At 42.4% G+C, this 18,299-nt stretch overlaps 1 protein-coding gene across 1 annotated transcript in view; it reads left to right on the top strand.

Annotated features, from left to right (window-relative positions):
* The window catches only part of COL6A6 (collagen type VI alpha 6 chain), a 163,851-nt gene that overhangs the window by 107,886 nt on the left and 37,666 nt on the right, over positions 1 to 18,299 (top strand). The window contains exons 24-27 of the mRNA XM_055416583.2: positions 10,438 to 10,500; positions 14,819 to 14,881; positions 15,735 to 15,785; positions 17,732 to 17,767. Coding sequence (XP_055272558.2) covers positions 10,438 to 10,500; positions 14,819 to 14,881; positions 15,735 to 15,785; positions 17,732 to 17,767 — 213 coding nt within the window. The remainder of the gene's footprint in view (positions 1 to 10,437; positions 10,501 to 14,818; positions 14,882 to 15,734; positions 15,786 to 17,731; positions 17,768 to 18,299) is intronic.

The raw sequence follows: 18,299 nt of genomic DNA, 5'->3' as shown, positions 1-18,299 counted from the left end.
ACTAATTATATTCTTTCTAACCAAAGATGGAGAAACTCTATACAGTCAGCAAAACAAGACCAGGAGCTGACTGTGGCTCAGATCATGAATTCCTTTTTGCAAATTCAGACTTAAATTGAAGAAAGTAGGGAAAACCACTCGGCCATTCCGTATGAACTAAGTCAAATCCCTTAGGATTATATAGTGGAAATGATGAGTAGATTCAAGGGATTAGATCTGATAGTGTGCCTGAAGAACTATGGAAGGAGGTTCATAACGTTGTTTAGGAGGCAGTGATCAAAACCATCCCCAAGAAGAAGAAATGCAAAAAGTCAAAATGGTTGTCTGGGAAGGCCTTCCAAATAGCTGAGAAAAGAAGAGGAGCTAAAGGCAAAGGAGAAAAGGAAAGATACATCTATCTGAATGCAGAGCTCCAAAGAACAGCAAGGAGAGATAAGAAAGGCTTCCTCAGTGATCAGTGCAAAGAAATAGAGGAAATAATAGAATATGGAAAACTAGAGATGGCTTCAAGAAAAGTAGAGATACCAAGGGAACATTTCATGCAAAGATGAGCACAATAAAGGACAGAAACAGAATGGACCTATATTAAGAAGAGGTGGCAAGAATACACAGAAGAACTGTACAAAAAATATCTTCACGACCCAGATAACCATGATGATGTGATCGCTCACCTAGAGCCAGACATCCTAGAATGTGAAGTCAAGTGGGCCATAGGAAGCATCACTACGAACAAAGCTAGTGGAGGTGATGGAATTCCAGCTGAGCTATTTCAAACTCTAGTAGATGATGCTGTGAAAGTGCTACACTCAATATGCCAGCAAATTTGGAAAACTCAGCAGTGCTCACAGGACTGGAAAATGTCAGTTTTCATTCCAGTCCCAAAGAAAGACATTGTCAAAGAATGCTCAAACTACCACACAATTGCGTTCATGTCACATGGTAGCAAAGTAATGCTCAAAATTCTCCAAGTGAGACTTCAACAGTATGTGAACTGAGAATTTCCAGATGTTCCTGCTGGATTTAGAAAAGGCAGCAGAACCAGAGATCAAATTGCCAGCATCCATTGGATCATAGATAAAGCAAGAGAGTTCCAGAAAAACATCCACTTCTGCTTCATTGATTATGCTAACACCTTTGATTCTGTGTATCACAAAAACTGTGGAAAATTCTGAAAGAAATGGGAATACCAAACCATGTTACCTGCCTCCTGAGAAATCTGTAGGTCAAGAAGCAACAGTTAGAACCAGACATGGAACAATGGACTGGTTCCAAATTGGGAAAGGAGTACATCAAGACTGTATATTGTCACCCTGCTTCTTTAACTTATATACAGAGTACATCATGTGAAATTCTGGGCTGGATGAAGCAGAATCTGGAATCAAGATTTTTGGGAGAAATATCAATAACCTGAAATATACAGATGACACCACCCTTATGGCAGAAAGTGAAAAGGAACTAAAGAGCGTCTTGATGAACATGAAAGAAGAGAGTGAAAAAGCTGGCTTTTACAGCATTCAGAAAATGAAGATCATGGCATCTGGCCCCATCACTGCATGGCAGATAAATGGGGAATCAGTGGAAACACTGATAGACTTTTTTTCTTGGGCTCCAAGATCACTGCAGATGGTGACTGCAGCCATGAAACTAAAAGAAGCTTGCTTCTTGGAAGAAAAGCTATGACCAACCTAGATAGCATATTAAAAAGCAGAGATATTACTTTGCTGACAAAGGTCCATATAGTCATATGGTTTTTCCAATAGTCATGTATGGATGTAAGAGTTGGACTATAAAGAAGGCTGAGCGCCGAAGAATTGATGCTTTTGAACTGCGGCGCTGGAGAAGACTCTTGAGAGTCCCTTGGACTGCAAGGAGATTCAACCAGTCCATCCTAAAGGAAACCAACCCTGAATATTCATTGGAAGCACTGAAGCTGAAGCTGAAACTCCAGTACCTTGGCCACCTGATAGGAAGAACTGACTCATTGGAAAACACCCTGATGCTGGGAAAGACTGAAGCCAGGAGGAGAAGGAGATGACAGAGGATGAGGTGTTTGGATGGCATCACCCACTTGATGGACATGAGTTTGAGCAAGCTTCAGGAGTTGGTGATGGACAGGGAAGCCTGGCGTGCTGCAGTCCCTAGGGTTGCAAAAATTTGGACATGACCGAGCGACTGAACTGAACCGAACTAGCTCTTTGTCTCCCCTTCTAAACTGTAAGCTCTGTGAGAGCTAGGACTTTGTCCCGGAGCCCAGGATAACAGTGCTTCCACACAACAGAATCAACGCATATTTGTGTAATGAACCAATTATTAAATGAATGAGTGATTCTCAGCTGGGACTTGTGCTCAGGGCTAACATGAGGATAAAGCAAATCCATTTCTTTGTGTCCATTAGTTAAACTGGGCAGTGATCCAGCATTTAAGTGGATATGTTCATCTTCAAAAACTTTAAGAAGCTCTTTGCATGAATGTGTATCTAATGACACAATATTTTAAAGCATATTAATTACTGTTCATAATGATATTTGTTCCTGATCTTGATGAATATGCCCCTTCGAAAAGCATGAAAACCTTAAAATTTCATGTAGAACTAAACTAATGAAAAGTAACTGTTTTTTCATTCACATCCTTGAATCTAAAAAAGCTTGCTGGCACCACAAATTTGGATTTTAAAATAACAGTAAGTGCCAAAGGAAATATATATGTGGCGATTATATCATCTGTTTATGTGAAATATTGAGATGTAGATTGGTTGAAATCCAGAGCTTGATAATCCCCTTGCTCTAGAATCCAGAATTTTATCCAAGTGGCTATTACTCAAATAAGGTATTTCATTTGCCTTGTATCATACTTCTATGGGTGGATGCCCCTTAACCTCGCCTTGGCAGGATTGGTCATATCATAAATCATCCAGCCTCTTGGCATTGCCAGTTAGTCAAAAGGCACCACCTCCCTCTAGCCAAGCTCTTCTGTTTATCTGCCTGGAAAGCATGGTTCCTTTCTTTCTTTGCTTTTTTTAAAACACCCTTGTCAACACAGTGAAAATACCATTTCAAAATGTATAGAATTTTCTATGCTTAGGATGTGATGAACTCAATCTCAAAATTATTGCTTTCAGAGGAAAACCATGGGAGACAAACAATCTGATAACAAGAGAAAGTTATTCTTTACTGGCTCTATAAATCCACTGACACAGGCTTCACAATGTTTTACAATACAAGGACCAGTGTCTCAAATGGAATTACATGAGTGTTTTCTAATTGCAGTCTTTTGAAGTTTTTCTTAGGATGTACAGTTAGAAAAAGGGATGTGATTTTTGTTGATGGTGTCCTGCAGACTTATTAATTTATGCACTGTTGAAGCATTCTGCATAAATCAAACGTGCTAATGCAGTCAGGTATATGTGATAAAAGAAATACAGTCCATAGCATAATGAAAAAGAAGAAAGAACTTTGAAAGGAATGGCATATTCTTTTGTACCTTCCTTTGTTCCCTTCTTGTTTGGTTTACATTTAAGCCCTTTGCTAATGTAACCAGTGCCTAGAAAAGAAATGGAAAATTGATGCAAAATACTAATTCCAGTTAGAACTGGCACTATTCCCTGAATGCTTAGACTTGTTAGTGAGATAATCGCTAGCATCATATGAAATGTCAAGGAAGGCTGAGATTATCCAGTGCAATTTGGAACACAAAACATAACTTCTATTCTAACTTTGACAAAGCCTAGCATAGTAGTCATTGGAGAAGGAAGTGGCAACCCACGCCAGTGTTCTTGCCTGGAGAATCCCAGGGACGGGAGAGCCTGGTGGGCTGCCATCTGTGGGGTCGCACCGAGTCTGACACGACTGGAGCGACTCAGCAGCAGAAGCATAGTTGTCAAGGGCACAGAGTCTGGAGCCAAGCTGCCTGGTTCGTGCCTTCTTAGTCCAGTGGCCTTGAGCAATTTATTTAACCTCCCTGGGCCTCAACTTTCCCAGATGCAAGATGAGAATAGTAATGATAGCTATTATAATTACATAATAATAATAGTTATAATACCGTTTTGGATTGTTGTGAAGCTAGATGGTTTAATATATGTAGGAATTTAGAATATGCCCACATTACAATAAACATCATATAAATGTTTATTACTACCATATTGTATCAACATTACCTAACAGGTATATTCCATATGCAAGGCATGCTGATGCCAATCCAAGGAAGGCCATAATAATAGAACCTCTATGACAATACATAATCTGTATTGCAAGTATTGAATTTCATCAGTCTGTGTAACCTAGGTTGGATCATCGACCATTTTTTTCACTCACTTGACGAACAAGTACCGACACGCTCTTCCCGTGGGTCAGGCCCTACAGTGAAATAAAGGCTGAGATAAACACAGACCCTAGCTTCAGATGCTCCCAGTCTCATAAAGGAAACTCGTGCCAACACATTGTTGAGATGTGACATGCTGAGTGTTAAAATAGAATTATACCCAGGGGGTAGAGCGGGGAGAGAGAAGGGGGAGTTTTAGGAGGAGGAGAGTGGCTTAGCTTTTATAGGATAAGGCGGTGTTTTCCCAGTGAGCAAGGAGAGGCAGGCATGGGAAAGGAACAAAAAGAGATCAAGGTGAGTTTGGGAAGCCATAAACGGTTCAGTGTGGTTGGAGAGCAGGGAACACGAAGAAACATCAGAAGCGTCTCCTAGACTAGCGCTGCCCAGGTCAGCATCTTCTGAGGTGTCTCAGCGTTCGTTCTTGCATTAACTCTCCCCTTGCTGGTCTCTTGATTTTCATTTTCTCAGACTTAGCTCATATCTGGCTCTTCCAGAAGCTGAGAATTTGATTTCCTTGAGGTATTCCATCCCAGCCTGATATCTGATGGTTGTGAGTGTAGAAAGAATTTTACCCCCATGAAAATAGTGAGATGGATTTCTTTGAAGTGTGGAAAGGACCCACGGCTTCTGCCCCTGCCCTGTCACAGCCTATCCAAAGTCAAGCTGTTCTCGGCAGCATCCCAGCCATTTATCTCAAACTCCTAGAGCAACCCTTTCTGATAAGATGCTACCTAAGACATTAAAAAAGAAAAAACAACATTTAAGCTCTAAGCATCTCCTTTCTATTCTCACTTAAGCAGTTGTGATTGCCAAGGCCTCTGTGTCAGAGTTGGAGGTCAGATCTCTCTAACCTGTTAGATCGCCCATGTTGGAGGTTAGATCTGTCCCAGCCTCCTGTATTAAGTTTGGAGAGTCACATTTTTAAAACTCCAATCTCAGATGGTGCTTGGATGGTATGAGTTTTGAAAACCTATCTGAAACATGGGCCTCAGGACAGAAGACAGAGTGGCTGGGAGTTCAGTCTCTAGAGACAGAACTGGGCTGTTCCCATCTCACCCTCTTTTTAACTGAGTGATTGGGGTTAAATGCTTTGAGAATCTGTTTATAACTGGCAAAATGGTGTTAACAACATGTATCTCATTGTGTCGTTGTAAAGACTGAATAAGTCTATATATAAATATACTGTAGAAGGGAATGGCTACCCACTCCAGTACTCTTGCCTAGAGAATTCCATGGACAGAAGAGCCTGGAGGGCTATAGTCCATGGAGCCGCAAAGAATATATACCTCTCAGTACAATGCCTTGCACAAAATAAATGCTCAATAAAAGTCCACCATTACAGCAAAGCCGATGGAGATTTGACCTCTAAACAATGTCCTTTCCTTTTCAGCTCAGTTCAGTTCAGTTCAGTCACTCAGTCGTGTCCAACTCTTTGCGACCCCATGGACTTCAGCACGCCAGACTTCCCTGTCCATCACCAGCTCTCAGATCTTGCTCCAACTCCTGTCCAGTAGGCCTGATGCTCTGGATGCCTCTTTATTCTCCACAGCTGCTCTTCATCTCAGCTCAAGTCAGTTTTTTGACTCGATATCTTGGGAGGCACAGGGAATTTTCCTTCTTTCCTTTAGAAACATGTTTCTTTTACAGTCAGCAGTATTTGAGTAGGTAATATATCTGGGTAACAATTCACTGAAGCTTGAGCCCCACTTAAGCAGTCACAGACCCCAGTATATGTGATCCAGCCCAGGAAATAGAATCAGGATTTCTGATGTTCTAATTACAAAGCTGTCCATTTCCACCCATCCATCCAAAAAATCTTTTAGTTTGGGTGACTTTCAAACAGGATAATCTCCCATTGTGCTTGTGAGTGCTTGTAGGGACTATACATGAGTAGCTCTGAGAAGTCTGCTTTGTCTCATAGAGCTCTTTATGTCTAGAGGAAACACACAAAAAATGAGCTCTTAAATAAGACTTCCAATGTATCCCTATTGTCAAGGGCAAATAAAAACTCTACTTCAGAAGTATGTTTTATGTACATGTGAAATACATACAAATTTCATATGGAAAACCAACAAGTTAAGCACACTATTTCATCCCCCTTGGGGACCATTCTTGGATAAGTGGATGGATAGATAGAGGCATGTGTGGGTGGACCGATTGGTTCTACGTACAATACTAAGTTCCAGAAATACAAAGTCAATAAGACGTGCCCCTTCCTTCAAGGAGTGTACAGGCTGGCATCTAGTGGATGAGAGAAAAAAATGAACAAGTACATACAGAGTAGAGGGATCTGACGGACAATTATGAGGTCCAGTTCATCCAGGGGATTCAGATCTTCCTGAAAAAGTGATGCTAAAAGTAAGACTTTTCAGGAGAGGGAGATTGTACCTCTCCCTTTCAGTAAATGGAACAGCTAAAGTAACAACTTGCGTAAGTGTGGAGCCGTAAGACAACAAGAAGAAATTGAGAACTTCACATGGTTTGATGAGCATGACCATAGAGCGACTGATGAATGCACGGGCATGCAGTAGCCACATTTTGAGGGATTTTACATATCAATAAAGACCTTCAGCTTTATTGTGAAACCTACTTGGAATTCAGAATTTCAGACCAAGTGATAGCGTCATCAGCCTGACATTTTAAATCAAAAGGGAGAAAGAGGAGAATGGATTAGCAAGGCCAGGCTACATTTAGGGAAGCTGGGAACCGGGACGAGGATGCCAGAAGGACCTGAAGGTAGGTGATGGCCTGGGGAATGGAAGAGAGATGGATAGAGAAGGGAATAGAACCTGTAGGACCTGTGGCTGAATGGCTTTGAAAGATGATCTAGAGGGAGGGGTCTAGGATGATTCTTAGGTTTCCGACCTGGGTTTCAAGGAAAGTCAGGGTGGCACCATTCCTTATGAAAAGAATAGGACTGAGTGTGACTGGTGGTAAATATAACCATCTCTGGTAATCAGTTTTTATGAAATACCCAATTGTTTAGTCGCTGAGTTGTTCCTGACTCTTTGCAATCCCATGGACTGCAGCCCACCCGGGATCCCCCGTCCATGGGATTTTCCGGACAAGAATACTGGATTGCCATTTCCTTCTCCAGAAATACCCAACAGGCTTCTTAATAGATGAATCTGCTGGCCAGTTGAGTGGTTTGGACCAGAATTGTATATTTAGGATCATTTTATGGAAGTGGTATGTGGCTCTATGGGGCTGTCACTCAGGAATAGCATGAAGGTCTGAGGAGCCCTGGGTACGTGGAGGCTTACGAGGCCAATCGAAACGGAGTCTTCAGTGGTTACTGAGAAGGAACCAGAGAGGAGACAGGAAAACCATGGTAGCTGGGTGCTACAGAAGTTACTGGAAAAGCTTCAGAGAACACAGTGTTAAACTCACATAAGATAAGAACATTATAAAGCTGACTGGATGGAAAACACAGGTCGTGGGAACTCCATGCAGCAGTGGAAGTAAAAGTTAGAAGGAAAAGGAAAAAGAGCCATGGAGCGTCAAGAAATTGGGACTCTCCCTGTTTTCGGGCTGTAGGAAAATTATCATTATCTTCACTAGTGACCGATTCGTTGTTCAGCAGTCTTTCCTATTAGGAAATTTTTTATGTCCATCTTGTCAAATCTTTAATTTTTTAAAGATGAAAAGTTAATGTTAGTTTTTTCATCTTGAACAACATTAACGTACTAAGTATCATGCTTATTACACAGATTTGGTTTGTTTATTTTTAAATTATAGTAGCCATGGCAAAAATGGAGAAATGACTTCAATTCACTGGTGTTGGATTATTTACAAGTACCTGTAAGCAGTGTAACCAAAAGAGCTTTCTGTTGCCATGTGCTTAGAAATCCCCAAGGAAAAGTTCAATCCCAAGTGTCAATAACATAGGAAGGCAGTTGGGCTGCCCTGAATTGGGATCTTTGAGTGTTTAGCTCTAAAGCTGTTCCAACGAAGTGTGCTTTTCTCCACACCTTCTCCAGCCTTTCTTGTTTGAGGACATTGATGGCAGTCATTCTGACCGGTGTGAGGGGATACCTCATTACTGTTTTGATTTGCATTTCTTTAATAACAAGTGATGTTGAGCATCTTTTCATGGGTCTGTAGCCAGCTGGTGTCTTCTCTGGAGAAATGTCTGCTCAGTTCTTCGGCCCGCTCTTTGGGCGGTTTGTTTCTCTGGGGTTGAGCGGCAGGAGCTGCTTGTGTATTTTGGAGATTAGCTCTTTGTCAGTTGCCTCATTTGCTGTGTTTTCTCCCATTCTGAAGGCTGCCTTTTCACCTTGTGAACAGTGAGGTGTTATTTCACCTAGTTTCCTTCATTGTGCAAAAGTTTTTAAGTTTAACGAGATCCCATTTGTTTATTTTCGGTTTTGTTTCCTTTACACTGGGAGGTGGATCATAAAGGATCCTGCTGTGATTTATGTCAGAGAGTGTTCTGCCTGTGTTTTCCTCTAAGAGTTTGATAGTTTCTGGTCTTATATTTAGGTCTTTAATCCATTTTGAGTTTATTTTTGTGTAGCTTCATCCTTTTACACATGGTTGACCAGTTTTCCCAGCACCACTTGTTAAAGAGATTTTCTTTTTCTCCATTATATCTCTGTCTTACACTGTTGGTGGGAATGCAAACTGGTACAGCCACTATGGAGAACAGTGTGGAGATTCCTTAAAAAACAGGAAAGAGAACTGCCATACGACCCAGCGATTCCTCTGCTGGGTATACACACCGAGGAAACCAGAATTGAAAGAGACACGTGTTCCCCAATGTTCATTGTTTACGATAGCTAGGACATGGAAGCAACCTAGATGTCCATCAGCAGACGAATGGATAAGCAAGTTGTGGTACATAACACAATGGAGTATTACTCACCTGTAAAAAAGAACACGTTTGAGTCAGTTCTAATGAGGTGGAAGAAACTGGAGCCTATTATACAGAGTGAGGTAAATCAGAAGGAGAAAAACCAATACAGTATATCAATGCTTATATATGGAATTTAGAAAGACGGTAATGATGATCCTATATGCAAGGCAGCAAAAGAGACACAGATGTAAAGAACAGACTTCTGGACTCAGTGGGAGAGGGCGAGGGTGGGATGATCTGAGAGAACAGCACTGAAACCTGTGTATTTCCGTATGTGAAACAGATGACCAGGGCAAATTCAATGCATGAAGCAGGGCACTCAAAGCCAGTGCACTGGGATGACCCTGAGGGATGGGGTGGGGAGGGAGGGGGGAGGGGGTTCAGGATGGGGGACCTGTGCACCGTGGCTGAGTCATGCCAATGTATGGCAAAAAAAAAAAACCACCACAATATTGTAACGTAATTATCCTCTGATTAAAATAAATTAATTAATTTTAAAAAAAGAAAGCATGCATGCTTTCTAGAATGCTGGAGAGATTTCTATCGCATCAAATAGATTCTCCATATTGTCACATAGTATGCTTATTTGTTTGTTTTGCTATATTTGTCAGTAAAATCTTAAAACTTTATTTATGTAGGCCTTTTATCTTTCTTGTTAAATTTATCCTGAGTATTTTGCAGTTGTCTTTTTTCTCTTATTGGTAAATGGAAATTTATTTAGGTTTACTCTTCTGATTTATCTAAGAGAAAAAAATGTCAGAATGTTTATCTGTACCACCTGAACATGTCTTATGAGTGTTAATTATTTTTAGTAAAGTTTCTTGAGTTTTCTATCGTACTAATCATATTATTTGCAAACAGAGACAAGTTTACCTTAACAACAACAACAAACCTTTTCAAAACGAGTTGCGAGGAAGAACACAGTTCTAGGCAAATGTCATCTGGAATGCCTTCTTCAAATGTTAGACATTTTGACAACATCTGCTCTAACAGCAAAACACTGAGAACCCAAAATCTCTTTGGAAGAGAAGACTCCCCGGGAAACATAGTCATTTAGGCAACATCTGGTCTGAATTACTTTATTGATTTTCTTTTATTTACTGGTCTTCATTTGACAGTCGCGGTACTTTCTTCCAGAGCGGGAGTCAATAAAGCCATAACTCTTTCTCCATCTGTGGTTCATTTCCCTCTTAGAGAAGATACAGAGGGTTTCAAGGAAAGTTGCTTTATGTTCTGCTACATTTGCAATCCTTCTTTTATTTCAGGGGCTTCCAGGACCAGCAGGAGAGGCAGGGAGTCAAGGCCGTTTGGGAAGCCAAGGAAATAAAGTAGGTCACATTCTTTATACCCATGAAAGCTGAGGTTTTCTTCTCAAGGGAAATGTGTCTGGTTGTATTAGCCAAAGCCCTTTCAACACAGAAGAGAACATATCTCATTGCCCCTCTACCCTGGCTTGATTCTTAGAGAGCCAGCAACATCTAAGGACGTGGGTGTGGACCCAGATGAGGTCAGGGAATCCAGCTCAGCCTCAGCTTGTGAGGGGCTACTCCCAACCTGAGAATCTCGGGGAAGGGGGACTCTTCCAGGACAGCCCTTCCTCCTTTCTCCACCCCCCAGCTTCCTTCTCTTTTATTTCTATCCTCTGTTCATACGAACATTTGCTGAAATCTTTAAAGACAAAGTCACTGTGCTGGCCTTCCGCTGGACTGACGTCATCCCCGAAAGGGCAGAGGTCCTTGTTTTGCTCACTGATGCCTCCCTAGAGCTTTGAATAGCACCTGGCATGTCATAAGCGCTTAGAAAATATCTGTTTAATGAAAGAATTTCTGGGTTGTGAAGTGATAAATGTGACAGAGAATCAGCCCCACAAAACTGAGAGAATGTTGGAGACAAGACTGTCTGATGGGGCTTCTCTGGTGGCTCAGAGGTGAGGGACCCACCTCCAGTGCGGGAGACCCGGGCTCCATCCTCGACCCGGGGAGAGCCGACACACCAAGAAGCAACTAAGCCCAAGTCCCATGGCTGCTGAGCCTGTGTCAAGAGCCCGGAAGCCGCAGCACTGAAGCCCCTGCGCCCAGAGCCCGTGCGTCACATTAAGAGAAGCCGCTGCAACGAGAAGCTTGTGCACCCCAACTAGAGAATCGCCAGGGTAGCCATGAAGACCCAGCACAGCCAAAAATAGATAAGTAGAATAAAATTATCAGAGCGAGAACCTATGCCATAACGTACCAGTCAGGGATAGGGAACGGAACTAGAAGCTTAAACGCAGAGTTCATGGAAGTACTTCCGGACTGGAAAAAGAGGCGTCATCATAAGGAGATTGATTTTGAGTAGACTTTGGAAGATAAGAAGCGTTTGGCGAGGAGGGAGAAGGGGCAGGGGAAATTTATTGAAGAAATATTGAAGGTATAAATATTGAAGAAATATTTCTTCAACAAATATTGAAGAAATAAAGGAAAACACAAGATTGGAAAAACCCCACGAGCAAGTGTTTGGGGGGTGAAAATTATCCTCCCGGGGGACCACAAAGAACAGGAAAGTCTGTGGTGACTGACTTGAGCAGGCAGCCAGTACAGCGTTGTTTACCGTTTGTGATCAGCACGTGTGGACACAGTCAGGTTTGGAAGCTTCTAAATAGACAACTCAGTGTGGGAATATTTTGAAGACAGAGAGATTGTAAGCTCGGAGGAGTGCTGGCCCCTCACAGACTCCAAGACAATCCGTGACTAGGAGACGTAACAGGATAGGGCCAGGAGGGGCTCAGGAGGGGCCTATGGCGCTCCCCCAGGAGGGGACTGAGACGCAGAGAAGAGGGCTGGGTGACCCTGGGCCCCTTACTTGAGCAGGAAACCCCATCACAGAAGTGGGAAAGGCAGAGTGGGCAAAAGAGTGAGGGAAACCCCTTGCTCTGTGGGTGGAGCAGAGAGTCTAAGCCTGAAGATGCAGGCTTCAGAATCATTGGAATTTTAAAAAGCCTCTTGGTGATGACTCTTCGTAAGAAGGGGAACAGGAGGCAGAAAAGGAATCATTGGGAAGGGGGGAAAGAAGCATAAAAGCCCCCTGGATGCCGAGACGGAGAGTCTTGGAGAAGCTGGGAGCCTCAGCTGGCATCAAGTAGGTAAGGAGCAAGGACTAGAGAAGCCACCACTTCTGGCGGCCGAGATGCACCAAAGAATAGATTCCAAAATGTAGCAGCTGGCCGGCTGCAAAGGACTAAACAGCGTGTTTGGGATGGAGACCTAAGTGGGGCAGACGTGATGGAGCCGGCCATTGAGGGTCACGAAGACAGCTGATCGCAGGATGAAATGAGATCCGTTGGTGACAAAGATAATCAGCTCCGAAAAGGGTTACTAGAGATGTAGCATAGCAATAATGGTCTGGAAAGTTCGGAACAGATTCAGTGGTGCCTTCTCCCCCTGGAGAGGGCTGCAGGGGAAGTGGTGCCTCTGGAAAAACTCCGTTTGTCCTACAGTGAGGATGCATGTGTGCAGATATCATGGGCGTATAGAGAAGGTTTGCGTGCGAAATGAAGGCACCCCATAGGGTGTGATGGGAGGGACCAAGGCAGAGGTAGGCAGAGACGGAGGGACCTGGAGCTGGATGTAGTGTGGAAGTGTGCAAGGAGATATGTAGCTGCAGGGCAGTTGTGTCAAAGAATATCGTTGTTAGTAAGAGAGATTTTTGAATGGGAGGGGCAAGAATTTGGGAGGCAAGTGCCCTCAATGCCAACCCAAACCCTTTGGGAACCTCAAGATGAATCAAGTTCTCCAAGTCTGAGAGGAGCCCCAGACACTTATTCCTGTCTTATTCCATTAAGCTCAAGTTCCTGGGGGAGCAACCAACCCGGCAGTTTACCCCAGGCTCCGTGTCTGGCTGTAACCAGTAACAAAGTGTTTGATCTTGAACAAGCCTTATGGCTTCCTTTGTCTCCCTATCTTCAAGCAGATGGTCTCAAACTTCAGTGTGCGTAAGAATCAGCAGAGAAGCTTATTTATAAAGGCATATCCTTGGGCTTCACCACCAGAGACTGACAGCAGTGGGATCCAGGAATTTCCTTTGGCATGTGGACCCTAGGTTTATGGGAGGCAGGTGGCTTCCAGAGCGCGCTTTGGGGGCCACTGTCCTGGAAGAAAGTCTGCAAGGCAGGGGGTCTTCTGCCCCCCTCCAAGGAGCGCTAGTCTCTGTGCCCCTCCAGGGGTCAATGTTGCTGGACATTTGCCCGTTTGGACTCCTCACACGTACTGCGTGGTCTTTCTAATCTTAACAATGCGTTAACCACTCCTTCAGCGTGGGCTGTGCACACTTCCACTCTCTTGGAAAGGGAAAGCAGAATAACGAGACGGTGGAGAAACTTAGGCAAGCCCTCCCCAGCCAGATGGCCAAGGTCAGTAGTGTCAGCCACGTTGAGCGGATGCACTCTTGATGTGGGAAGAAGGGCCCTTCACTTTCTCTCACTATGGGTCTTTTCTCCCCAAACTCATAAAACATAGCATAATCATGTGGAAAACATCAAACCCCAATTGAGTGACATTCTACAAAATACGTGATCAGTACTCCGCAAAACTGTCAAGATCATCAGAAACCAGAGAATCAGATAAACCGTCTCCATCTAGAGGAACTACAGAGACATGGGATCCTGGGACTGGAAAAGGAGATTTGGTGGTAAAAACTAAGGGACTATGAATAAAGTATGGACTTGGGGCTTCCCTAGTAGCTCAGTTGGTAAAGAATCTGCCTGCAATACAGGATACCCAGGTTCGATCCCTGGGTCAGGAAGGTCCCCTGGAGAAGGGAATGGCAACCCACTCCAGACTTCTCGCCTGGAAAATCCCATGGACAGAGGAGCCTGGCGGGCTACAGTCCATGGAATCACAGAATCAGACATGACTGTGCAACAAACTTGCCTTTCCTTTTAGTTAACAAGAATGAGTTAATATCCATGGGTTTGTTGTGATAAATATTCCCTACGAATGTAACCAATGTGAAGTTAACAACAGGGGAGGCTAGATGTGGCGTGTATAGGAACTCTTTATACTGCCTTCACAACATTTCTGTAAATTTAAAATTGAGATTTTAAAAGCTTTTTTTTCTACAAAAAAGAGTTAACCTTCTTTTGTAAACCTGTGTTAACTTCCCCAGGTAGCTGTATTTCCTCAGTGTGAGATTGAGATTGATTTATAATCCACAGCAAATGTGCTACTAGTCAGAAGTCAGAAACTGTTGCCAGGGATGTCGTGCTATCTTGGTTATTTTGATTAAAAGTCGATTAATAAGTCAGTTGTTTCTGCAACATCCAGATCATTTGTACGGCTCATCACAGAGAACAGCTTTGTCAATTTTTAAAACCGTCCAGAGCCTCCGCTTTGACTCATGGTAAGACATTTCCAAGGGTGCGGCTCATGGCTCCGAGTTGCTAAGATGGCAACTTGTACCAAACAGCATGTCAGACTTGCCGGGGCTTCATTTATCAATGGAGGAGACTTCACTCACCACCAGCAGTGCCTCCTGAATTGCTTCCAGACTCAGTCCTAGCCACAAACCCATGGTCATGGGTGCAGCTGAAAATTCTTGTCTTAGTTCCGTCATTTCTAATGTCCTTTACAAAAGCAACCTAATAAAGACACATGTCATGTTTCTGTCCGACAGGGAGAACCTGGCGATCTGGGGATAAAGGGAGCCACTGGCCTTCGGGGTCCTCGAGGCTTGCCGGTTTGCATTTTACTCCTACTTTTGATCTGGCTCTTGGACTCTTTTTGGCTCAATAGGTATCTCTTGATGTGAGCAGGGCCCTTCACTTTCTCTCACTATGAGTCGCTAAAGTCTTTGGAGTGGTTCTCTAAAGTCTTTAGAGTGGTTCTCTAAAGAGTATGATGAAGATAACAGCCCAATCTAGCTGTAGAACTTTCTAGAAATTGAGATTTCATCTTCGTCTTGGCCAGCTTTTCCAAAGTGACAGTCTCCCAGATACCAAGCATCCTGGGTAAGGGTGCTCTTAAAGCCAAATGACAAAAGGGACAAAGCCTCTGGTTGACATCCCCCAACCTTGCTTCCACTCTTGTCTCCTCCAAACCCCTTCATGGGAAACTCAGTCTACCCTTCCACCCATGCTAGGGGCTTCTCACTAAGGCCTATACAAGGATCCAGCAGCAGCCAATACCCAGACACTTAGGAGATCTTTCTTTTATCCAGCAGACTGAAATGCTTCAGATATCTCTATATAAACACAAATGTTATCCAGGAGAGAGAACACTTCTACCTCCTTTTATTAAGATTATTATACATCTGAAATTTTCTCATTTCATTCTCAGAACATGATGAGCAGGTGTAACTATTATTTTTCCTTTATGATGAGACAAGTGAGATTAAGTGAGAGTGCCTTGTCTGCATTTGCTGTTGAGAGTTCCATTTAGTGCCACTGTGTCAGTGGTCCGTCCCCGAGGGAGAATCCTGCTGCTTAATTCCTCCTAAGCAAAACAAAAAGCTGACTGTCTGGTTCTCTTGTGAATAAGCCTGTCTCCATCTGCAGTCGGGGGCGTCTGTGAATAATTGCTTCTTCTTACAGGGCAATGATGGCAACCCAGGCTATGGTAGTGCTGGGAGTAAAGGAGCAAAGGTAAGACACGTTGACTGAAAGCTGGTCTTTTTCAATTTTGTTTTTGCTTTTCGTGGCCACATTTAAGAGAAAAAAAAAGGAGTGAATAAGGTAGTCTTAGATCTTTGGAGATAGATATTGACCATTTATTTGATGATAGCTTATGGAGAATATGGTAGGAAAAAACTTCATAGTTTAAGGGACATTCAACAATTGAAATTCTAAATTAATTTTCAGTTCTTTGCAGAGATGCGCATTCAGGGGCTGACTGGTTCCAGCCTGAACACTTCATCTAATCTAGAACCTGAGGGAGGCGATAGACACATTCCAATATGTCCTCTGTATATGTTTACTCTGACCATTTGTGAGAAGTTCTACAGGGCCTTTCCAAATGCAGTGGGCCAAGCAGTAATTTTAAGAGTAAACCTCATAACTTTATATCAGAATTATAACTTAACATTGTCACTGAATACTTAAGTGCTGCTGCTGCTGCTGCTGCTGCTAAGTCGCTTCAGTCGTGTCCGACCCTGTGCGACCCCATAGACGGCAGCCCACCAGTCTCCGCCGTCCCTGGGATTCTCCAGGCAAGAACACTGGAGTGGGTTGCTATTGCCTCAGATAACTTTACCAAAAACAGTGATTGCTATATACCAACAATAACCACTTAAAATCATAGTAACATCCATAAAAATATAATATAGTTAAGAATATCCTTTCTACAAAAATATTCAAGACCTATAACAAAAATTACTGGGATATAAAATTTCAATAATTGGAGACATACCAAATACTTGTTGAAAAGTCTAAGATATTATAAGGATCAATGTAATTTCAAGTGAAATCCCAATGACAATGATGTTAGAGGCTGTCTAGAAGGATAAACAAACCCCCAAAAGCTAAAATTTCTTTTTAGAAAACCCCAATGAATGAAGGATTTCCAGTGAAATTTTTCTTGAAATTTTAATAGCCTTAGTATTTGATAAAAGTAGAACTATTAAGTAGCTAATAGCTCTGGAATATTGAAAGTGTTAGTTGCTCAGCTGTGACTAAGCTCAGTTGCAACCCCATGAACTGTGACCCTCCAGGCTCCTCTGTCCATGGAATTCTCCAGGCAAGAACACTGGAGTGAGTAGCCATTCCCTTCTCTAGGGGATCTTCCTGACCCAGGGATTGAACCCGAGTCTCCTGCATTACAGGCAGATTCTTTACCATCTGAGCCACCAGCAAAGCCACTGAAATATTAGCCACTCTTCAAAATGAATGTGAATGTTTTCATACATAATATATAGAACTTAGGTGACAATGTCAAGTAAAAATCAAAATGTAATAAGAAAAAAAAACATGTATCCTAACTGTGCGAAAATGCATTTTTAAAAGATTAAATAAAATATGGCAAAATATTTATAGTAATGGTTCTGGGAAGTGAAATTTGGGTGAATTTTCTTCTTTCTGTCTTTTTATTATTTTAAATATATTTGAGGAGATATTACTTTTAATGATCAGAAAACAAACATTATCTTAAATAAAATATTTTTTTCATCAAGTTAGGATTATCATATGTTTAGAACTATAGCCTGTGGCCAAAGTAAGGTAAACAGAGTACCAGAAAACAAACGATCAAATTTAGTCTGCAGGCTTCCAGAATTTTTCCCTCTAAGCTGAAATCCAGTTTAAGAAGACTGTTTCAGAAACACATGGTCAGATCACCAGCTCTCCTGTTGAATGTCTACATTTGAAGGAGAGCTAAGGTGTACGTTTTACCCATTGATCTAAGCTTGTCATGATGGGGAGACCAGTCAATAGTTTAATTTAGAGACTGGAGTTAGTGTCTCAGACCATGCAGTACAGTTTATTTTGGCCCTTTCTTGGTTCAGAGGCATTTAAAATAAATAAGGCAGCAGGCAAGATTAAAGTTAATATAAACCTACACCAGTGATATGTGCATATATTAATTTTCTCAATTATAGGGGCAAGAAGGATTCCCTGGAGAAATTGGAGCTAAGGTACTGTGTACTTCATGCTAACTAGAGATCAGAGATACTCCTGGGTTTATGAAATGTGTTATAGGACAATAGAAGAAAAATTAATTATAAATAGATAAAAAGAAACCTTTATGGAGCAAGGGAAGAAGAAAGAAGCAGGCTTTTAAAAATAATCTTTTATTTCTAGCTTTTTAATTCACAAGGAAGAAATAATCCATATTTTTCTCCTCACGAGTCCTCCTCCCCCTGTACCATATGTATTTTCTTCTTTGCTCAAAGGGAAGTAAAATGTAAGAAAAACCAAAATTGCCTGATCTCACTTGCCTCAGTTCTCCTAATGTGTTTGTAAGTCACCTTCAGGTAATAAGTTTAACCATGCTGTCCTCTACCTTAAGGCTTCCACTCCTGCTGGAAAGCTGACTGAGCTCAGTAAATTCCAGTTCCTGTGATAGGATCAGGGGACAGAGTAAAAAGCACAGCCCATATCTCCAAGGAGGCTGTGTTCCTTCTGGAGAGACAGAGAAATAGAACAGTGAGTCTCCAGTGGGGTGTG

The sequence above is a fragment of the Moschus berezovskii genome, chromosome 1 (genome assembly GCF_049115385.1).
Source record: "Moschus berezovskii isolate FMDL1 chromosome 1, NW_MosBer_1.0, whole genome shotgun sequence".
Lineage (NCBI taxonomy): Eukaryota > Metazoa > Chordata > Mammalia > Artiodactyla > Moschidae > Moschus > Moschus berezovskii.
Note: the sequence above shows the minus strand (reverse complement) of the source record. Positions and strands in the feature narration are given on the sequence as shown.